The sequence below is a fragment of the Leguminivora glycinivorella genome, chromosome 21 (assembly GCF_023078275.1).
Source record: "Leguminivora glycinivorella isolate SPB_JAAS2020 chromosome 21, LegGlyc_1.1, whole genome shotgun sequence".
Taxonomy (NCBI): Eukaryota; Metazoa; Arthropoda; class Insecta; order Lepidoptera; family Tortricidae; genus Leguminivora; species Leguminivora glycinivorella.
In genome coordinates, this window is record NC_062991.1 from 10109018 (window position 1) to 10133768 (window position 24751).

The 24751-nt window shown below is 38.5% G+C and overlaps 1 protein-coding gene across 1 annotated transcript in view; it reads left to right on the forward strand.

Moving 5' to 3' along the window:
• Positions 1 to 24751, forward strand: part of LOC125237560 (latrophilin Cirl) — a 277700-nt gene that overhangs the window by 249279 nt on the left and 3670 nt on the right. Inside the window, 23 exon segments of the mRNA XM_048144688.1 lie at positions 3424 to 3530; positions 4530 to 4718; positions 4721 to 4740; positions 5059 to 5212; positions 5488 to 5616; positions 7118 to 7259; positions 7713 to 7864; positions 8255 to 8377; positions 8764 to 8787; positions 8790 to 8893; positions 9440 to 9599; positions 10632 to 10799; positions 12887 to 13009; positions 13424 to 13614; positions 15058 to 15185; positions 15840 to 16065; positions 17121 to 17286; positions 17683 to 17733; positions 17736 to 17896; positions 18642 to 18739; positions 19277 to 19445; positions 20046 to 20237; positions 22579 to 22842. Of these exon segments, the coding sequence (XP_048000645.1) occupies positions 3424 to 3530; positions 4530 to 4718; positions 4721 to 4740; positions 5059 to 5212; positions 5488 to 5616; positions 7118 to 7259; positions 7713 to 7864; positions 8255 to 8377; positions 8764 to 8787; positions 8790 to 8893; positions 9440 to 9599; positions 10632 to 10799; positions 12887 to 13009; positions 13424 to 13614; positions 15058 to 15185; positions 15840 to 16065; positions 17121 to 17286; positions 17683 to 17733; positions 17736 to 17896; positions 18642 to 18739; positions 19277 to 19445; positions 20046 to 20237; positions 22579 to 22842 (3241 nt within the window).

Sequence of the window (24751 nt, forward strand, 5' to 3'; positions counted from 1 at the left end):
TTTTTTTGCTTCAAACAATTTCAAAAATGCCTCCAATCCGATAAAATCTAAACGCCTCCGGGTGTTTCCCATAAAATTAATAGCAAGACAAACTTCACATGACACACTTTCAAACCGTTTAATATCAGAAACGCCCCAATTTATGTCTCATCAGCTCTCGCCATTAGCCCAGCGTCCCGCCGACCGGAAACTGCGAAAATTGCCCAAAATGAAATCCCGGCAAGTTTATTGGGTTACCAGCGAGATTGGCAATAAAGACATGCGTGCTATGCAAATGACGAGCGGTGTGACTAATGCAAACAAGCACTTTTGGGGACAACTCGAAACATTTCTACCAAAAATGTTGAGGTGTCTTCTAACCCCCTTATTCATAAACGTACTCTAAAGTTATCAAGCCGATAAAGTTCGTTTGTCCTTTTCTATCACACCACACAAAACTCCCCTTCGACGCACAAACCTCCTCAAGGTTTTGCCAAAGATGGGTCTTGTGTAAAAAAAGTATAATTTTTCTTTTATTATTCAATAAATAAATAAAAAATAAAAAAAGGTGGATGGATTGTGTGAGAGATGATATGAAACTAATGCAAGAGAAAGATATGAGGCGATAGAGATACGAGTATATGAAAGAAAGAGGCATGTTACGCCGATTACACGAAAATGGAACAAGAGCAAGCGAATGATGATGATGACTACGATCATATTAAACTGTAATCTGAAATAGATGCCTTAAGGGCCTTCGAATGTGAGGACGGAGCAGGGATCCTGTACTAAACAAGGATTCCGAAGAAACGGCCTTAGCGAGAATAAGTGATATCCTCCTTGCGTTGTCCCGGCATTTGCGACGGCTCATGGGAGCCTGGGGTCCGCTTTGACAACTAATCCTAAGATTTGGCGTAGGCACTAGTTTTACGAAAGCGACTGCCATCTGACCTTCCAACCCGAAGGGTAACTAGGCCTTATTGGAATTAGTCCGGTTTCCTCACGATGTTTTCCTTCACCGAAAAGCGACTGGCAAATATCAAATGACATTTCGCACACAAGTTCCGAAAAACTCATTGGTACGAGCCGGGGTTCGAACCCGCGACCTCCGGATTGAAAGTCGCACGCTCTTACCGCTAAGCCACCAGTGAAGAATCGACTATTGCCACTGTTTTTAATTTAACATTCCGGATTACGATTGTTTTTGTAGTTGTCAATATTTTATATTTCATTTTAAGTATTATTCATTAAAATCATCTGTGAAATAAATTCAGCACTTCTATTGTTAGTCAAAGACTCTTATTAGTCTTACTAAGATATCATGTAATAGAGAATTAGAGGAGTGACCCAAGGGTTTAAGTCAAATTTCTAAATACGCCAGTTCGAATTCGGCCTTTTCCACTGGTCATATTTTTCACTTTTTGTTTTATAAACGTCGTCCATTTCAGTTCATTATGCAAACAAGGTCAAACGGTGTTTAAAAATGGAAATGTTTTGAAAAATTCGCGAGCGTGGGTATGACTTTTTAAAGATATGACGTGACCGAGATACCGGATGCGTGATTTATTTTGCGGCTGATTTACGTACGGATTTTGTGGAAAGCTACGTGGATAAACATTTTGGTAAATGTGAAAGTACCTACTGTAAATATATGGTCAACCAAAATGTAATATTTCATTTGTTTAAGTTGACTTTTTTCATAAACTGAAATAGATACCAGGATACACTAAAGAAAAAGCGATCAGGCCCACTGGTGGCGAAGCCGGGTATCGAACCCTCTTCAGCTAACGCGGCTGACGTGATAAACCACTACACCACCCCGCGGGCGGATGTATTTCAGTTTATAATTTATATATAATAGTGTTACTACTTAAAAAAAAAAAAAAAAAAAAAAAAAAAAACAAAAAATATTTAAGTAATAAAATAATTTATTAGTTCCCTACATTTACTTTTTTCATTCAGTCAGAAATAACAAAAGAGATATGTAAAACCTCCTTTTTTCACTTTTTATTTAAGTAGATGAATTTTTTTTACTAGCCTGTAATGGTGTCCCACTGCTTGGCAAACCTCTCCTCAACCTCCATGTCATGACTCCTGGTTTAGTGCCTTTCTTGTTTAAAAAATTGCTTTCTTCGGTACCAAGTTAGTCTCATTTTATATTTTGGAGGACCCTTGAACACGTCATGACTCCCGGTTTAGTGCCTCTTCCCTCTTCCGGCCAGTTAGTAAAATAGGGATTATAAATTACTAATTATATATTTATTCAATTAAACTTATAAAGTAGGTACAAATTAGACTACAAATAAAACTAAATTAAAACTAAAAAACCTAAATACTTAGCTCTAAATAACATTCAAGTGACATGATTAATAAATAATTACAATAATCTTACATTAACAAGCATAAACTTAAAAACTAGATCTAACCTAACAATACACACACAGATACAAAAACCTAACCTACCAAACCACCCCGTGAGCTTCCCGATGCAAAAGTACCCATAACGCTTGCCGCATTACCGCGTTGAACCGCGATGGATAACCTTTGCATCAAGAAGGTCCCAGAGCGAGGATCCAGACCCCTCTCCCTCAAGCGTCTTGCGTTTGCGTCTTAATAATTGCAATGAGTATTTAGAAACATGTTGGGGGTCCATAGAAGTTTCACTTGGATACAAAAATCCTAAAGATAATACTGGACGAACTAAAATACTGATGGGTGAAGCAGCCATGAACAGAATTTAATCAATGTTACGTACGTTCTCAGGAAACTCGTATTTTTTCCAACTTATAGGTACTGAAACTTTTACATTTCTCGATTTGAAAGTTTATCTTTTCCTAGTATAAAATGTTATAAGATCTAACGAAGTAACAAAGATGTTTGAGTGTAGAATGAAATGATTATGTTTTCACCACACCAACTGGTAAAGGCTTACTTTGCTATTCAAAAACAGATAGCAAAATTGCATTTTATCCACAAGAGTGCAAAGTAATTTCATACAAATTTTAACTTGATGTCTTAAGCTGGCTAGTAGAATTTACCTATAAATGATGATTTTGAATCATAAATATTGAATAGATTGATGGATTTGATTTAGTTTGATATTTTATAGTCAGCATTTTGTTCGTGTTGGTGTGGTGAAAAATTTTGTGTTTCACTCTGTGGCAACTGGCAAAGTTTGTTTAAAATTCATGCCTTGAAACCCTCGCAACGCTCAAGATTCCACTTTTTGAACCTTCTCGCTACGCTCGCGGTTCAATATTGGAATCTTTCGCTTGCTCGGGTATCGATATTTGCACGTGCGGTTAAACAGCAACAAGTCGAATGCTGCTGGCATTGTTTTTAGACATCTAGAGATTTTTGACCAGAAAATATCTTTATAAGAATATTTGGGTAGAATGAAGGTTATCCAAAGAATAATTTTAACCTATTTTTGTCTCTTTGCAGATGTAGTATGCACCAAAACTGCAGTATACTGGCAAGCACGAGTATGTTCGGTGACCCATGCCCAAACACGCTCAAGTACCTAGAAGCGCATTACCAATGTGTACCTGGTAAGATCATTTTGAAGTTTTATATTACTTTGCTATGCTATTAATGATATATTTTTAAAGATGGCCTGTATCCCAAGGCGAACTTTTCAAATTAAATAACCACCCACCCACTGCTGAGCATAGGCCTCTCTTCTAGTACGCCATGTATCCCTGTCCTGAGCTAGTCCTATCCAGTTGTAACCCGCAACCTTAGATACACATACAGATGATCAGATACATCCCGCTTAGGAGGAAAGCTTATAATTTTACGAGCAACGACGAACGAGCCGAATAGAATAGAATAGAATAGAATTTCTTTATTTGCCAGAATACGTATGGTAAAGGATGATAACAAGTTTTATAGGTTTCATTATTCAGTCGAAAACACGACATGCAAATAGTTAACAATATAAGATCACAATTTTACAATAATAGTACTAAATTTAGTCAGTGGGTTTTTTACATAATAAAAAGGCATCCACTTATTAATGGTATGATACAAAAATAGAATTGACAGAAAATTATTAATACTAGTCTATAAATTTAAAATAATATACAATATGGACGTTAAATGAATTAATGATTAAGAATTGTAGAGTTCACCAACATATATAGAACATGAAATATAAAAGTTAAATGTCAAGAAATCTGCACAATGTCAAATATTACACTATTTGTTTAATAACTTATGTTCTAAAAATTCCTTTACACTATAGAAGCAGTTTTCGGAGAGCCATTTGGTAATTTTACTATTAAATTGTTTACAATCGATTTTCTTAAGTTCATCTGGAAGGCTGACGCTCGACTAACGAGCTTCATCAAATATTCACGAAAATAAGCGAGTTGACCTTACTTATTTTTCGTGAATATTTGATGAAGCATGTCTTCTAAATCTACTAAAGTCTATAACCACTTTTTAATCAAGATAATATTTACTGCATATTTAGATGAATCCGTAAGATTTAGAGTTTCTATATTATAAATACATACAAACATATCTTCACATCCTTATTTTTCCAGCATCAACGACAAGCACGACTAACAGACCATCTCCACCCTGGCTGATCACGTCGCAGCCCACAGTCTGGCGGTCCACCGTCCCCCCAGTGCCGAAGAGTCCGGTCCAAACGCAACAGAATGAGAGGAAGAAGCCAACAGTCATCACGCCACCGACGTTCAGGCCTCATATCACGTTGCCACCTGAGGTGAAGATGGGGATGTTGCATCAAAGGTGAAATTATTTTGGTCCTATTGTTTTTATTTGAGCAGAGTCAAAATCAAAATAAAAAAAGAAGACAACAAACATTACGCCTCCGACGTTCAGGCGTCATACTTGATTCAAGAGTTATAATCTCAATTCCATCTTGTTGATAATACTATATAACAAAAATCATATTAAGAACTTTATTTTGCTTGTTGATGCTTGATATTTTAATAGGAAAGAATCCCAGCTAAAAAAATTAAGTTTCAAGTTTCATCACTGCTCCGTAAATCTTTTGTGTATATCCAAGTTAATCCCAAATGACTCAACAATAACTTTTCCCAGAAGACCACGACCCGACAGCCAGATTCCTCATCAGAACGGGAGCCTCAGCAGTCTCCCAAAGAGACGTTGCCAGAAGTCCAGGAAGAGGTTTCAAAGGTTGTGGAACCGGAGAACAGGCCGAGGAACGACAAACCTAGCAAGGATAAAGAAGATGATGGTAAAGATTGTTCCAATTATTATTTATTAATATTACACTTGAGGATCCGAATACCGGGCGAAGTGGAGAAGACTAAGCAGGAAAGGGGACCCTGGCACTATGCCTGGAAAACGCTAGGTTGAAGAAGTAGACATCGGGTTGGAAAACGAAGTTCTAATCTTAGACAGTTTGACTTTGAATGATGATCTGTTTTGCAAAATAGGCTACAAAATATCTGACCTGATCTTATTTGTGGAACCTTAAGACCACTAATAAAAATCATGATTTTTTTACAGTAGTAACAGAGGAAAATCCTCAATGGTCGGTCAATGAAGATTCTGACCCTACGCCGGCAGTTCATGTTCCACCAAAAGAAAACCCAGCTTCGGACACAGATCTTGATGACCAATTTGGAAAGAGATATTGTAAGTATCCTCAACTTTATAACTGAACCGATTTTGGGTGACCCTTAAAATCTCTCACCTGCTACAAAAATCTTGGTGGTTCCACTTCTTAAAATATATCTTAGGAACACAAAGATGAATTCCGTTCAAAGAAATCTTATGTTCGTTCAACTTTTTAGAGGTGCACAAGCAACTAAAACAAAAATAGGCCTGATTAATACAGTTCTTTTGCCCCAGTTTGCCATTTAAGCCATGAGAATCTCTCGTTTAGCCTTCCGTAAAAGTTCCACGCAAGATAAACATGCACTCAACGCTTAGCATAATGTGTGGCGATGTGTTGACTTTGCAAAGTCAAGCAAAGTGAAAGTGAACGCTAAGTGGCGCCTCTGAGGGCAGTGTGAATGACATATGACTAAGTCAATGGGCTGATGAGGCTGGTATTGAAAGAGCTACTTATCGTCCACTATTTGTAAACTTTATTTTCAAGGGATAAGATTCGTTGAAGATCAGTTGGGTTGGAAATGAAGCGTAGCTTAGTAGGTTAAATGTATGCATTAGAAAGGTGAGCTTTTCCAATCGTATTTAAAGATGATCAGGTTTGACTGATGGGAATTGAGTCTGTGAAATGAAATGAAATGAATGAATGAAATGAAATATTTATTTTCCAAGTAGGCATATTACAATGCGCTTATGAACGTCAAATAAAACTACGCCGGCTCTAACCCTACGCCTCAGCCTCGAGAAGATTTCAGTCCCCCCTCAGTTGGAGGAGGGTATCCACTATGGGACCGGCAAGAAACTCGGCGGGCCACTTCTTTTCAAAACATTACATCTTATATTTAACATGCATTAAAAAAAAACAAGATACAATTTAATAAGCAAAAGTATTCATAAAAAAAAATATTAACACAAGAAATTATACAAAGTACAAAGCTATTATGATTATTAATAAGAGATGTTAGAGATGTATAGTGTCTCTAAGTGTCAAAGTACATCTAAAAAAATTATACATGAAGAAAAAGAGTTGTAAAAGACTCTTGTTGTCTTAAGCAAAGGAAAAAAAAAATATATGTATACTTAATCTACTTTTTTCCTTGGAGATGTATATGGTCTCCAAGAGTCAGAAAGAAAAATAAACAAACAAGGACCGAACAGAGTGCCTCAACGTAACACTTCAAATTAGAATTGCATCAATTGAGTCTAATATTTCTAAAGCGTATATACATTTTACATCATGCGCAACGCAATTGGGCATATAGCAATAGGAAGTTAGACAATAATAAATAATCGTCTAAAAATATTTTGGTACCGATTGAACAGATATCTAATTTTAAAGCATTAATGCCTAGATGTGGATTATGGATGTGGGTTATGTCGGCGTTTATCACTGTTGATTTTTTCTTTGTAAACGACTTTTTTATATCCATATATATATATGATTACTTTCCAAATCGATTATTCTCTACTAATTTACTCGCGTTGAATTTTCTTCCTGACTCAAATCCCAATGTTTCTGTTACAGCAACAAGTGCAACACCTAACCTAGGTCGAAGATCTTACTGTCCGCAAGTGAGCGCCCGTGGCTTGCATTGGAACTGGACGCTCGCCGGCACTTACGCCGTCCAACCTTGCCCTGGGGGCGCCACTGGACTCGCTAGATGGAAGTAAGTAACCTATTTTAAACTGAAAATTTATTGGCGTGTCAGCGACGTTATGGCCGTAAAAAATCCGTAATAATATCCTTGATGCACGATAAGAAGCGACAGTTTCTCCAAATTTGACTCTTTAGCTTTCTCTCATCAACGATCTTCGGCTTTTATAAAACTAAGTCACGAACTGCTAATAATATGTAAACTGCAGTTGCAGCGCAAAAATAACTATTTAGACATCCCAAATCAATAATCATGGCTTTTTGATTTCAAAGTAGGTCTGAACGAATATTGTTTATTTTTTATCCTGTTCGATCATTTTACTGCTAGGCAAAAGCCCGTGTAATCAAGACTCCTGATTTGGTGTTTTCTCCTTCCATGTGTTGCAAAAGTTGTCCAAATCACGCTTTCTCCATTTGAGGAGACATCCACCTCCCTCTACTTATATAATTATTTTTTTTTCTCTAGATGTACCGTCCCTCCACACCACACCGAGGAAGAGCGTCCAAGACGGCGTGGCTCCGGCCTGCCTTCGGGAGAAAACTACCACGACTTAGGCTTGGAGCCAAACGACAGGCTTCAGCTGATGAAGAGACTTGGCTCCGAATCGCTTCTTAAAGGTATGTGAACACGAGGAATGGCGTAAAATTTTGGAAATATGGAATACTTTTCGGAAACTGGCTGGATCAATCTAATACTAGAGTTTTAGAGTCAAATTTTTCGAAGACTATAAAATAATTTTCAGGTTCAGTATGAAAATCTCTGTTACCAACGATGAGAAATACTTACTTACTACCTTCCTTCTATGATCCAAAATGAGTATTTGCCTTCAACCCAAGATTATTGGTCCATCGCATCTGTGTTAGCCATTCTAAATATCTTTGGACGGATGTTGGAGGCATGTCTCCGCTGGCAAAATCTGGCGTGATACAGCTCTAGATTTCTTTCTTACTTCCTACTGTATCTCTTTGAGAAGTAATAAGATACATATATTATTTTGGCTATTTCAGGACGCGATGGCGATTCTCCTGAACATATGATCGACTACCGTGGCGCGAACTTGCCGGATGCGCAAGCGTCTAGTTTGAACCTTGGCTCGCTTGGGACCTTGATGACCAGCGCTGAAGGATATTGTGAGTTTCAGCATAATTATTTTAATATTTGTTTAAGTATACCTGACTTTACAGCCACTAAAATAATACGAAAAGCAATATCAAAATTACTAAAGTATTCTCAAAAACTCTCCAGGTTGTAATAGGTTGTTCTAATGGTTGTAGTGTGTCCCGACTTGTCAGCAATGAAACCTTCGTCTGCGAAAAATAGAAATGTTCCTATAATTGAGAACCTCCTTCGTTCTTCGCCTTAAATTGCTGACGTTATCAGTAGAAGAAGCGTTACATTTGAAAATTTAGGTGCAATTTAACTCCAAATTGTAAATTAGAAATTTGCACCTTTTTTTATTGAAGTTTTTACTGAATTGATAGACAATACTCTATAGATTACCATAATATTGTTACAGCGGACGGGATACCAGAATGGCACGGCCCTACCCTGACCTCAGCGAGTGTCGGTCCGTCTGGCTGAACAGTCTCGAAGCCAGGGTTAGGGAGGGGGAGTCCCTGCTCAGCATCAGCAATGACTTGGCACAGGTGAGTTAACTGATTACTTAGTTGACTAAGGTCTTATATAGTTTGTAGTCGCTTTTTCACTATTTTCTTCCATGGAAGTACATACATAAATATAATCACGCCTGTATCTCCCTAAAGGGTAGGCAGAGCACATGAACTACCAAGTTTCAGTGCCGCTCTTGGCAAAAAGGGGTTGAAAGAAATCGAAAAGTATGGAAGTATGAATACATATTAAATTTTCATCGTAGCTTTTTTAACATTTGGCGTAACTGAAGCCTCTTTTAAAGAAACTTTTTTGGTCTGAACCACCTTACCGGATTTGATTTGTTCTCCAGAGTGGGATATGATTCAGAGTTACAAAACGTCTTCATCTGATTTTTATTCAATATTTTAGTCCTTGAAAAATGCTCCAGTTAATAAAAGATGATAATGAAATGAATAGAGGAACTCACCAACACACCAATGTAACAAATGCAGAAAACATGAAGATTTTTAAAATCTCACTGATAGAATCGAACATTTGTTTTGAACCAATCGAATAAATCTAACACATCCTTTCCCCCACAGGTGACATCATCAAAGACGTTATATGGCGGAGACATGCTAACAACGACCAGTATAATGAAGAAGCTAGCACAACGTATGTCGCAGAATGTTCAGACGTTCCCGGACCCGAAGCAGAGAGAGGCTATCGTCACTGACATGCTGCTTGGAGTTATTAAGACTGGTAAGTTATAAAACATAAAAATATTCTTTTGGGGTCTGTGCAGTGACACTTTTTCTTTGTGCTGCCTTGCCCGTCATGTCATCATGATATTTTGACCTCACGTTAGGTTTGATAAGTAACATTGTTGCGAAGTGTCACTCTCCCTCCTTGTTTTGTCTTAAATGTCGCCCGTCATTTCATTTTCGTCTTGTACTTTCCTTTGTCCCACAAAGTCCATTCCCCTTTTCTTCGGCCCTTCTTCAATTTATGGTGCACTAAGTCTTAAAACCATAAAGCGGAAGGAAATATAAAGCTAAACATATCGTCTGCGATAGAAAAATCTAGACATTAAATGTTTCTGGCCCCATTCCAATTTATTCGGCGACATATGTTTTAAGAAATTGACTTTAATTTTTAATTTAACACAAGAATCGTAAAGCTTAGTATTTTTCTGTACAGCAAGAGTATTTATGACGAAATTCAACAATTTCTCTTTTGATATGTTCAAGAAAGAAATTCTTGACCTTATTGAAGGCCCGAAGGGATAGGCCATTTTTTTCAATCAATCAATCAAATATATTTATTTCGTCATCACAGGTAACAATTAGGTGACAATATGTTATATTATTTATATCAGCCATGATGAGCCGTGTAGGCGTACGAAATATAATTTGGCAATATATTTACAAAGCAGATCGTAAAATAATTACCTTATACTAAATACATTTACATAATATTTACACTAAATAATTTATATTCAAAGTACACATGCAATGTCAGGGAAAAATCAGAAAAAATATGGTATTTATGTCAAAGTTATACATTCATCATCTAAACGAGTCAGCATCTTATAAAATGTATTTGACCAAAATCAATTTTATAAAATGCTTAAAAAATTACCCATCCCTTCAATAAAGTCAGCGGTAAAATTAGCTTCATATTCTTTCAACATTTCGATATCTGCAGAAATGCCAACAAAACACGATACAAATGTGTATTTTCTTTGTGTCAACATTCAAAGCACATTTTACTTAACTGTCCATATAATTTCAGGCTCGAACCTTCTAGAAGAAAGTCAGCGGTCATCCTGGGCGGACCTAAGCGCCGACGCACAGAACCGAGTCGCAAGCGCATTGCTCACACAGCTGGAGGAAAACGCGTTCCTATTGGCTGATGCAGTCACCAAGGAGAAGACTATACTGCAGATCGTTAAGAATATCTGTAAGTTCATTAAGTTATCACTTGTCTTTAGAAGTTTTTTTCATGAGGATGTATTTAAGTAAACTCACTTGTAAATTGATGTGATAAAACTTCACCTTCAACGTTGACATCAGCATGTGTTGCCAAGCCCGAAAAAAAATTCCAAAATATGGTTTGGCAATTTCAAAAGGCGGTTATTTTGGCGCCACCTGGAGTCATAAAATGTCTTTATGCCTTCTCATTGTAACTTTCTAAATTTCTCGTTGGGCATAGGTACCTTGATACTTGAGAGGTGACATTAGCTAGGCTGTTAATCTTATACTTTTAAACGAGCAATTCTTGTATATTTATTTATTTATCCATCCATACTATCCATACTAATATTATTCTGTTACGCTTTCCCGCTTAAACCACGCAACCGATTTTGATGATATTTGGAACAGACAATCTTTAGACCCTGAGACAGAACATAGGCTACTTTTTATTTCGAAAAAAAGGGATGAAGGGGTTGAAAAAGAGGTTGAAAGTTTGTATGGGATTTCTTAATTTTAAATGATAAAACCATGAAACTTTATATTTTAGCACTTGATAAGAAATCATTAAACATATATTTAAAGTCACATACAGGTCGAACGCGATTAATTAACATTATTTTTACCTTTAAAATAAACATGGTGGGAAATAAACATTAACTAAAAGCGGGTAGATTATATTTATTTGTCTACCCCGAACATTTATATAAATTAATATCGGGTAGTTTTGTGTTGTTTACATCTCCGGTGACATTTTGCTGGAACGTCAGTCTTCCGCGACCACGGCCAGTGCAACCTGGCCGAAACGTTGGGAAAAAAGGTAAAAATAATGTTAATTAATCGCGTTCGACCTTCTCATATGTAACTTTAAATATGTGTACAAAGCGCGAGAACTTAAAGTGTTATATCATTAAACATCTTGATAAGGGATAGGGATAGGGATAGCGATAGGGATAGCGATAGGGAAAGTGATAGGGATAGCGATAGGGATAGCGATAGGGATAGCGATAGGGATAGCGATAGCGATAGGGACAGCGATAGCGATAGCGATAGCGTTAGCGATAGCGATACGGATACGGATACGGATAATATGGGTATCGTTAGAGGGATACGGATAATCGGTCGGCGGTCTCTTACAATCAATGTGCTCTAAGACGATCGTTGTTTGCTTGCTTGAAGATTACGTTTGCGATAAGTATAAGCAAAATGTAAAAAATTGTAAGGGATAATAGAAAAAAGTACTTTTTACCCACCGATCATAGTGTCGAAATACGGGCTATGTGGGATGTTTATAAAGGTTTCCCCAGCGTATATAGAATTACCTACGCTGTGGTCGATGTGTAATATTTCTACAATCATTGTAAGCAAAAGTATTATGTGCAATCGAAATAATCGCAGATAAATATACCTACAGAGAAACCTACGGTCCCTACGGATCCAAATGAAAATCTTAATGAATACTTTTATTACGCGGGCGAAGCCGCGGGTAAAAGCTAGTTTATTTATAAATAAATAAATATATACCGACGATCTCGGAAACCGCTCTAACGATTTCGCTGAAATTTGTTATGTGGGGGTTTTCGGGGGTGAAAAATCGATCTAACTTATCCTTAGGTCCCGGAAAACGCGAATTTTCGAGTTTTCTTGCGTTTTTCTTCGCGCGCCATCTCGTGTTCTCTCGCATCTCGCGCTCATTTTTTCTGATTTCTCATTTCTCAATTCTTTCGGTCGATGTAAGTACTATTTATTGCAAAGACTAGATGGCGACACAGGTCAAGGCTAACACGAATAGAAAAATACACTATTTGAGCTTTTGTGGCGAAACGCGCGCCGTCTCGTGTAGAGTAGTTGTGTTGTTAAGACTGAGAATTCTTTCGCTCGATGTAGGTACTATTTATTTTTGAACTAGATGGCGACACAGGTCAAGGATACGAAACAGAACCGAGCGAAGCTCGGTCGCCCAGATATTATTAATTTAAGGAATAAATAAAGAATAAAGAATAAAGAGATACATGAGATGACTAACAATAAATTGATCAATGATTTTCAGTGTTTTCAAATACTCGTCTTTTCCAGGTCTTTCCGTGCGAGTTCTAGAAGTAAAGAACGTGGAAGATGAGACGTTTCCATCAGTCATTGCGCAGGAGCAGTGGAAGGCTTCTGAGGACACCATCACCATACCCAAAGCTGCTTTACTAGGTGAGTAATTAAAATAAACAAGGAGCCTTGTTTCTCTGCTTGTTATTATCACTTTCAAATACCTCATCATATTTTTTTCATAAACTTGGAGTTGTTACAATTATGGAAGCTATCAATAAAGAGAGGATGACATGACCTTATAGCAAGGGCGTACAATCAATCGGTCAACTCAGTAGTAATTACGCATGGGACTGGGCTGGACATGTTTGCCGGATGCCCTGTGGTCCAAGACAGTCACCACGAATTCAAAGGCTGTAACGGTAGACCTCGCCAGAGATGGCGTGACGAGCTTGACACCTTCGACAGGGGCTGGTGGGAGATTTCAGGGGGTAGGGATACGTAGAGGGAGGCCTTTGCCCAGCAGTGGAACAGTATGGGCTCTTAATATATAATATAACCTAATTTATTTTTCAGATAACCGCCAAAACGACCTGGTCCGCATAGTGTTCTTCGCCTTTGACCGCCTTGAAGAGATACTTCCGCCTACCTTCGGTGTCAAAACTGCTCCTTACAGCAGTTTCCTCTCTGATGCATCAGCTTCATCTGCCACCAGCATGAACTCTGAACGGGAGAAGAGGAATGTCACCAGGGTTTTGAATTCTAAGGTAAGTTTAAAACGTAGATATTGAGATGGCTCTTCAAGATTGTCAAAAATAACTGGTATATTGTTCTTCGCTCTCGATCTTTTCTTAAGGTCAAAGAGAGAGAATAAACTTAATAAGTAGAGGGAAAATTACAGTTTAATACAGGAAAAGTTACAGTTTTGGATGAGTTTTGAACCCATTCAGAAGCCTTGAGCCTTCCTATCGTTCGCGGACGCTCAGTCACCCCTCTGGGACACCAATATTTTGTATGGGAATTTTTCGACTGCTATAGCATACCTGTCCTTAGACAGCTTATATTAGGGTTATTATGTGACGAGGAACGCTATAGCATTCGGATGCTATAGCATACCTGACAAAATACAGAGGTAAAATGTGATCTTATGTGACACCGTATGCTATAGCATACGATGCTATAGCATACCGTGACACAATACTGAGTCAAAATGTGATCTTATATGACACCGTATGCTATAGCATACGATCCATAGATGGTGATACAGCAGATTCATTCTGTAGAATCATATCAAATAAAACATTTAGTGTTTTTGGCTGCGGGGATGATGCCCACAAATAAAAGTATAAAGCTTGTTCACGAATACAGAGTTTTTTGGTACAAGAAGAATTGTCTAAATGTGTATCTCCTACAGACTCTTTTGGAGTACCTAACTTTCGTCAGAACTGTAGTCACCCGTTTCGTCATTGAGACTAGAATAATGTTTGTTCAAACCTGCTGTTGTATAGGTGCTAAAGGCCTTCGTTTGGTGCGATGATTTCTGGGTAGAACTTATCCACTACCTCTCACTACGCGATGATTCGCCCAGCTTTATAAACTATTTTACAAGCATCTAAACCAAGTTCACTTACTTACTTACTTATGAATTACTTATGATTTTTTAAACAATCCATAAAATTGCGTTTGCGCTCGAAATTTGGCCACATTTCACGGGCCAACTCCCGGTGACACGCGGGGCTACTGCGCAAATTTCCATACAAAGAGGTATTCTATAGCATACGCGTCACAAAAAGGTGAACTCGATCTGTGACGCCACAGCATATTTTTTAACTGCGATAAAACTATGTAATGTTGCAGTATGCATACTATGATTCTAGTGAATGGTAGAGGAAATGTTGGTGAATAATATTATACTGTGAACAAGCAGATTACTAAGCAAACAGACGCAGAAATTCAAACCAAATAACGTATTCTATAGCATACGCGTCACCAGAAGGAGTACAAAAACGTATGCTATAGAATACGCGTCCGCGAACGTGTTAGATCAATTAGATGAAACCATCCAAAAGACTATTTTTTTCACTTTTAAATTTATTTCTGGAGTAGATAAGGATTGATAACCTTTTGACAAAGGAAGCCAAAGACATGTTTTCCTTCTTTCTAATACTTGTTATTGATTTCAGTGGCTTTAATCTTGTCTTCTTCTGCAGGTCATATCAGCTAGTCTTGGCAACGGACGTCACATCCAGCTGTCTCAAATGGTGCGGCTGACCATGAAACATCTGAAGACTGAGAACGTTACGAACCCCGCTTGCGTCTTCTGGGATTATACGTTGCAGTAAGTTTAATTTTCAATATAGGTACTTACTTAACTAAACTTATAATTAGGAGGAAAAAATCTAGTAAAAAATGTCACATTCTTCATAAAACGTCAACATAGCCTCAAATTTGTCAAAGTGTTTACCATATTTTTGAGTTGTTCTCATAGGGCATAGTTCACCCTAATACGCAAAATTTAGGCACAATATATAAAAAGCTGCGCAAGAGGAGACAAGTGTCGTTCACTGAGGATGAACTAACAAGTATAATATGTCGATCATCTCATAATGGAGGCTCGCTCATAATGGAGACTATCGAATCGATTCTGACTAGTACTTCTATGATTACCTGGGCCATTTTTTTTTCAAAGTCCTTTTTTTGTCCACCCCACATTTTATGTAACATGGGTATTTTTTACGCGATTCATACTCAGAATCGCGAGGTTTTTTGAGACTTACATACATTTTACAAACCTTCCATTCCGTTACTGCCATACAAAATGAATAAAAAAAATGATAACGGAATGAAAAAAAAACCTTTGGACGCGATTCTGAGCGGAAACCACATAAAAATTTCCAAATCTAAAAAAAACGGGGTGCGGGGGGACAACTTTGAAAAAAATGGCTCACCTACTCTTAAAATACTGATCTAACTAAAACTTTTCTTTTTCCAGTGGCTGGTCTCCCGAAGGTTGCCACGTAGAGTGGACCAACACGACCCACACCGGCTGCGCCTGCTCGCATCTCACCAACTTCGCCATCCTTATGGATGTCCACGGCGTCTCAATCGGCGCCAAACACGTGATGGCTCTGAGGCTTCTGACCTTCATCGGTTGTGCTATTTCTGCTGTGGCGTTGCTGGCCGCTATTATTGTGTTCCAGTGCTTCAGGAATATGAAGGTTAGTGTCAATAACTTTACTAACCTCATGGATATCTATGGCGTCTCAATGATGGCTCTAAGGCTTCTGACCTTCATCATAGTGTTCCAGTGCTTCAGGAACATGAAGGTTAGTGTCACCAACTTTGTTATCCTTATAGATGTCATTAGCGTCTCCATTGGAGCCAGGCACGTGATGGCTCTGAGGCTTCTGACCTTCATTGGTTGTGCTATCTCTGCTGTGGCGTTGCTGGCCGCTATTATAGTGTTCCAGTGCTTCAGGAATATGAAGGTTAGTGTCAATATCTTTACTATCCTCATGGATGTCCATGGTGTCTCCATCGGAGCCAAGCACGTGTTGGCTCTGAGGCTTCTGACCTTCATCGATTGTGCTATCTCTGCTGTGACGTTTCTAGATGCCATTATAGTGTTCCAGTGCTTCAGGAATATGAAGGTTAGTGTTACCAAATTCGTTATCCTCATGGAGGTCGTTGGAGTCTCCAACCAAGCACGTGATGGCTTTAAGGCTACTTACGTTAAGCGTTGCTGGCTGCTATTATTGTATTCCAGTGCTTCAGGAATATGAATATTAGTGTCACCAACTTCGCTATCCTTATAGATGTCGTTAGCGTGTCCATTGGAGCCAGGCACGTGACGGCACTGAGGCGACTTACCTTCACCGGCTGTGCTATCTCTGCTGTAGCGTTGTTGGCCGCTATTATTGTGTTCCAGTGCTTCAGAAATATGAAGGGTGGTTAAAATTTTCTTTTCCGTGGTGATTTTATCCTCATAAGTCCAATGTGGTTCTATTGACGCCAAAGATGTGGTGGCACTGATGCTTCTAATTTCATTGGTTGCTTCAAATTTATACTATTATGTATAGCAATCCAGTAATTTAATAATATGAATGTGACTGAAAGGGTCTTCTATCTTTCCATCCCCATCAGTCTAGGTGTTTCCATAGGCGTCAAACATGTGATGACCCTGAAACTTGACTTTCACCGTGTGCGCTATATTTGTGATAGCGTCGCTAGCTGTTTTTATTCAATAATTCATTTATTTGTATATTTTTTTCAGTCGGACCGAGTGCTAATCCACAAGAACCTCTGCGCCTGCCTCCTCATTGCGGAGGTTGTCTTCATGTGCGGCATCGATCAGACGCAAGACCGAGTCCTATGTGGCATCATAGCTGGTCTACTCCACTACTTCTTCCTTGCTGCCTTCGCTTGGATGTTTCTAGAAGGTAACCAATGAAACAACATAGTTTAAGAATCTATTAAGGATTTAAAAAAACTAGGACATTTTGTAAGATAAAATGCACCAAAATTACGAGTAGATGCGGTCTTCCATCCTCGACGAAGACTCTGTAGTCTTAGAAAATATACCTACAAGAAATCTCGTGGCTTTCTCTCCACTGTTCACTAACGTTTTAATATCGAGTGCCATTAATGTTGATGGTATTCTTTGCTTGCACAAACATATTGTATGACAACCTTTTGTGTCATTTTTTTTTCAATAACACCTATATTAGTTCCTAAAATCCTAGGCTACTCTTCAATCTTCACCATTGTAAACTTGTGTGAGGACTTTTCGATTCCTTAATTCCGAAGCTAACATTTGTAAATTGTCTGTCTTCCAGGGTTCCACCTCTACGCAATGCTAGTGGAAGTTTTCGAGCCTGAACGCCCCGAGCGCGCTGGTACATGGCCGGCGCATATCTGGCACCTGCACTGGTAGTGCTGGCATCTGCTGCAGCTTTTCCAGCTGGTTATGGCACACCACAACACTGCTGGCTGTCTACTGATAGACTGTTCGTTATGAGCTTTGTTGGACCTGTGGCTTTGGTACTTACGGTGAGTTTCTTGACTTATCTACTTGGGTTCCTCTCTGCTAGTGGAAGTATCTGAGCTGGAATGTGATCGATGCATACCTGGCACCTGCATTGGTGGTGCTGGCATCTGCTGCAGCTTTCCCAGCGGGATATAGCACACCACAACACTGCTGGCTCTCTACTGATAGACTTTTCGTGATGAGCTTTGTCGGACTTGTGGCGTTGGTCGTTACGGTAAGCTTTTTGTTTTGACTTATCTACCAGGGTTCCTTTATAATAATTATAATAGTGGAAGTATCGGAGTCGGTATATGATTGGTTCATATCTGGACCGGAAGACCTATAAAAATTCGAATATGTAAATGGTTATATAGGGGTTCCATAAAATGTCTATTGTAGCAACTTTATTCTCTAGCAGCATGAATGTAGAGTCAAGTCATTATATATTATGTGTTTTGTGGAACATATTTTCAATACCACAAAATATTCTTTGGGGATTTCTCGTCATCTGATTTTTGACTAGTGCCCGAATCAAAATTTCATAAACATGAACAGATTTTAATGTTTAGAATAAATTTAAAAGTGGAAAATGTCTGCCTTAGATGAGACTTGAACTCACCATCCACACCCAGAGGCCGTGAGTTCAAGTCTCACCCAAGGCAGACATTTTCCACTTTTAAATTTATTCTAAGCCTAGTGGCATCGATTGCAGTCGTTTCTGCTAATCAAAAGTTAAAGATTTTAATGATGTTTTTTAACTGTTTTCAGGCCAACTGGATATGTTTGAGCATGGTGATTTACATGATGTGCCATCACTCCACTGTCTCCATCAAGGCGAAAGAAAACTCCAAACTGTACAAAATCAGGTAAATATTACGTATTTTATGTATTTTTCTTCAATATTTTATTGGATAGTTGTTGTTGAAAAGTAACTTAAACAATTTTGTCTTTTTAGGCGCTACAGGTAAGTAAAAGTTGCGCGAAAATCGAAATCATGTTGCATTACTGCTCGAAGATTTAAACTAACATTCGTACATTGACCCGTCATGTTCTGTCTCTATCACACGCGCATAACTATATCGCTGTCTCGCTTGCACAGTGCATAGACCGCCATGTTATCATGGGCATGGTGATATCGCAAAAGCCCACTCGTACGACATTCTTTATTCTTAGTATACTTCCAACTTACATACAATTTTGAATTAGATTTACAAGAACTCTATGAGTTATATGACCTTTTTCTTCTTTACCAATCTACCAATTCTCATAATTAACAAATTCTTTTCTTTCAACATAACCTTAAATTTCCTACTAGTCTCTAATCTGATCCTAATTCATATTTCTAATTGATCGCATTATCTTTTAATTTTTTCAGATCATAACAGATGTTCCTCATGTTTCAGGGTATGGCTGAACAGCTCGCTAGTCCTAGCATTCCTGCTGGGTCTGACCTGGACCTTCGGGCTGCTATATCTGAACGAACAGACAGTGGGCGTGGCTTACGCGTTCACGATCCTGAATTCGCTGCAGGGACTGTTCATCTTTATCTTCCACTGCTTGCAAAATGAGATAGTAAGTATTGTGTTGTTTGCACCTTACCCAGTATCTGAACAAAGATCGTGTCCTATGCGTTCACCATTGTCAACTAGCTGTAAGAATTGGTCTCTGCATATTCTACTGCCACGCTTAGGCTAATATCTAAACGACCTGACCCCTTTTGCCTCCTAGAGAATAAAATGATGTCCTTTCCTCTCTTCTCGGTCGTCAGTCTCGTGAAATTTAGTCACATGGGATCCGATTTGTCTTTATTACTTACTAGCTTTTGCCCGCGGCTTCGCTCGCGTTAGAAAGAGACAAAAAGTAACCTATGTCACTCTCCATCCCTTCAACTATCTCCACTTGAAAAATCACGTCAATTCGTCGCTCCGTTTTGCCGTGAAAGACGGACAAACAAACAGACACACACACTTTCCCATTTATAATATTAGTATGGATTTTTATGTCGCTCTCACTAGAAATCGACCAGTATCAAACGGTTTAATGTGTTTAAAAGTAAGTTCTATAAACTCATCTATCACCCGCAACATTCTTACCGAAGTTCTCTCATCTATCACTAGGGTTACCGACGCTTATTGAACTTATAAGTACTAATTTCAACTCCTTCAATTCCAGTTCCAAAAGGAATGCGCCCGCCTCGGCCGCCGCCACCCCTGGCTGTCGTGCTGCCTCGCGCTGGCCCCCGCGCCGCCCCCCACCGCCTCCACCAACCACGTCGACACCCGCCAGGGCAGCGTCAAGAGTCGCCGCTACCACCAGAGCGCCGCCGCCGAGAGCGAAGATGCTGTGGACCCGAGGGACGTTACGGTAAGAACCGATTCCAAGGAGCGTTTGCGAGCTTCACCCATGTAAATATTAGGTGGGGACTATCAAGAGTAGGAGGTATCATCAGAAAGCAGATGCTGGAAGATATAGTATATACTAGAGATGTCACGGTAAGGATCGACTCTCATACGAGGAACACCCTCGAGCCACCCTTCGCTTCTACAAAACATGTGGATACTCTAGTATCCACATGGCAGTGTGAAGAGTCGACGGTGCCATCAGAACACGGCCGCTGAGAGCGAAGATCGTGTGAACCCGAGGGCTGTTACGGTAAGGATTGATTCACTGTCCTAGGAGCGCCAGCCATTACCTTCACCGGGCAGGGCAGCGTCAAAACTCCATCAGATTGCAATCACTGAGTTTGACTCTGAAGATGTCACGGTAAGAATATACAACATACTTGTAACGACAGCGTGCCTCTTGCCATGTGGATAACAAGGAAGTGTGAATAGGAAAAAGTACCATTTGAGTTCTACTGCTGAAAGCAAAGATGCTGGCAAATTAATCATATTTTTTCGTAAACTGCTACTATTATCTGCGGTTTTAATTGATCAGGATTATACTATTTGTACACAAGGTTCCGATGTACTAATACAGACTTTGAAACATGAATGTAGGTGTCTACTCTAATAAAAATTGCTTTTGGTTCTCATCGATAACCTATTTATTTTGTACAAATTGTATTTTCCTCAATATTTTAAATGTAAGCATGCTAAAATATTAAGGTGAAGGGTATTAACCTGGGAACTTAGTACTTAAAAACTCAATTTATTAAACTAAAACGGGACTTAATAATTTAATAATATGAGTGAAGATCGTGTTAGTTTAAATCAATATAAAAAACTCAATATCATCTCATATTAAATAAGTAAATTTTACTTGTACACCAGACTAAAAACGGGTAATCTTAAGTTATAAAGAATAGGTTAAAATTATTTTGCCAAACTATATTTATTTTTTTTACTGTACCTACATATTACACAAAACTACACATACACTAACCATACGTATTATTATGTATCTACTTGTACACGACATATTCAAATAAAAATAACAACAGTTATATTTATTTTAATTGATAAAACCTTAACGTTCTAACAGAGCTCAGCGAGCACGTCAGTGTCAGCGTCAACAACGAACAACCTAGTTATCAACAATCTAAACGTTGTTGTCAACAACAACAATCACAACAACAACAACGTCATCAACAACGCCGCCGTCGCCTCTCTAGCCGCCGCCGCCGCTGCCCACAGCTACCACTCCCATAGAAATAGGAGAAATTCTAATGAAAACCAGAACTTCGGTCCTTCAACTAACTTCGGACCGACCCTAAACGCAACTGGAGCTAACTTCGCGCATAACATGCCTGAAAGAGAATCAGCTCCGATGTCACATCTTAGAAATCCTATTAATACGGGCAGCGGCAGGTTTCAAGGCTATCGGCAAAATACTCAACAAGCAGGTGTGTATACGCATAAACTACTTATTCATTATAAACAATGAAGTAAAAAAAACTTCAATATGTTTTATAGTGAATAAGTGGATAGAATAAGAGATAGGATTTATTCCAAATTTAAGACCACCAAACACCATTTTGGCTTGTGACTAATTTGGTTCAGCTCAATGTTTTGTGTATATTGGTTAACCTTTATGTTGATGTGTAACTAACGCGCGAAAAGGTAAGTCATATTTTTTATTTTTTGTAGAACTAAACTAAAAACTACTCTAACGCTTTAGATGAATACTAACTATTAACTTTTCTTCTTTTAGTTATAAGTTAACCTTTCTTGGTGTGTGGTGGTTCCTAAAGTATCAAGTTACTTATACTAACAAAGCTTACTAGTATATAATCTTGATACATTTAGTATTGGAATTCAAAATCCTATCTCTAAATATGCGTATGCATACGTTCGCTTGATACTCTCGTATATAAATATTTTTAGTCTCAGACCAACCAAAAACACTTCGACAATGCTTTTAATATAAGGACTTTTTCAGTATATTATCTTTCAAAGGTTGTTATTATTTAAGATATTACTATGTTTCTTTATATATGTATTATGTATTTAATATGTGACTTTTTTCAACACAAAATTATAGATACAATAAATAGGTACTTAAGTAGAGCATATTCTGAAAAAATCTATCACAGCTTTGTTTGCGTATTTCATCATTTTAGGCGCGTCGTGTTTCCAACGCATCAGCAATACAAATACCTACGTTTTAGCTAATAACTCCTTGAGAAAAAAAAAGTAAAATCTCAAAAACCCCCTCCACTAAATTGTGTTGAAACCAGTCCATACATGTATATATCTCACAACAGAGCTACAACCTTCAACCCGAGGCGCGATGGAACGTCCGTCCCACCGCCCCTATATACGTCCCGAGCGAGGAACGTCCCGCCCGGGCCAACACCCCGCTGCAAATGCCGCACTCGGCGTCCCACTCGCAAAGCATCGCGTCCATGCATAGCTACCGGCACATGGAGCCGAGCGATTACCAGAACCTTCGGTCGCGGTCGCCATCTTGTTTCTCCAACAAGATGGCGGCGCCCGCGAACGAATGGCAGAACGGGAGCATGTGGAAGGTGAGGGGAGGGTGTAGCACTTTTAGAGTGATTTGTGTTTGGTAAGGTCTTGGTCCTGTAGTACCTAAATTATTTATATTGCTAGTTTTCTTCCTTTCAATGTTAAAATTAGTTAAAAATAATTTATATTGTTTTGATTATTATGTTAAGAACGGTCTCAACGACGCCTTTTGCCAATGATTGTTATAGCATCTCATACGTTTAACGTTGCATATTTGGAAAGAGACGCTGCAAAAAAACTGTCTTCCAAAAATCTGTAGGTAGTTTTAATGATTTTTGTTAGTTTCATATGCAGTGTTATAGTGAAAATATACTAACTTTTACCTAAACATACATTGATTTAAACTGTATATAGGTACATTATTTAAAAATAGTTAGATCCCTTCAAGTTAAGAAGTGAAGTTAGAGTCAATCACTTATTTGCCAAGAGTGGCACTGAAACTTGAGTAGTTTCATGTGCTCTGCCTACCCCTTCATGGGATACAGGCGTGATTGTATGTATGTATGTACCTAGTAAAATAATACTTATAACCCAGGACCACGGCTTAGCAAAGGGTCACTACCGACTGAGCCAGACAAATGTAACTGGTCCATTTTCTCCATGTTTTACAATGTTTGCATTATTAAATAACATTATATAGTCGTGTTCAGTGGATATATGTAGAACTCAACATCATAGTGTAATAATGGAAAAAATGGATCAGTTACAATTGCCCTCCAGTCGAGATTTGCCCCACTGTACCTTATGTAGTTCTGTCAAAAACTTCGACTTGATGTTTATCTAAACTCAGGTAGGTATTGTAGTTTTTGACATAAATGCCTGTAGGTAGTTTTTATTACACATTTTCTATTTTAAAACCTACAGGAGAAATAGCCCATAATAAGCATGTGCATCATACATATAACTCTTTAGATAATTACACCTGTGACTTACTTTTCACTTCCTACACTTTTTTCTAAAAATCAAAAGTTATATACTTGTAACCGACGACGTTTGTCATTTTTATCAAGCTGGAGTCTAGTAAACGTTTCTTACAAGTCCCTACGACTGTGATAAAGAATAATAGTTATGTTTCCAAAAGTGAACAGGCATCTTCTGGGCGAGCTCACTACATCGTAGGCCACGTCTTTGCCTTTAGCTAGTCTGTGGCCAAGAGTAAGCCCATCTATAATTAAAAAAAAAAACATTAATATAATAGGTAGCTTAGGTTAAAAAAAAATTGCGTAATGACGACAAAGGCAAATCGAACGTCTATTTTTAGTTTAACCTTTACAGGTATCAAGACCAAGACCTTACCTCGGGTCGTGCATGCACTAACCTAGCATCGCGTGGCATTGCATGTTTCACCCTGTTCATACACCCTCTGTAACCCCTTCACTGCACACCTCACCTCCCCCAATCACGGATTGCAAAGATTTCAGTGACAAATCTGTGGCCTAAGTGCGTTTTCACATTATCCGATCCGATATCGGATGTCGGACCGATATCCATTACAGGCGCCATCTTGGATTTTTTCCATTGAAATCCTTCCGACATCCGATATCGGATCGGATAGTGTGAAAACGGACTAAGTGTAAGTGCGTTTTCACATTATCCAATCCGATGTCGGATGTAAAGGATTTCAAACTCAAAAATCAAAGATCGCGGCGTAAATGTATGGGATGTCATTAGCTGAGTTTAGACGTGCAAGTTATTGCTGCAAGTTTTGAGACAGAAGTATATGCAAGAAAGAGATGCAGTTATTTGCCACTCACTCTTACCTATAGTTGCGTCTCAAAACTTGCAGCAATAACTTGCTGGTCTAAACTTAGCTATATATCCGATATCCGACCGGATAATGTGAAAACGCACAAAAGGGCAAAGTATAAAAGGTGTAAACTCTATAATGGTGAAATAGAAAGGACCGTC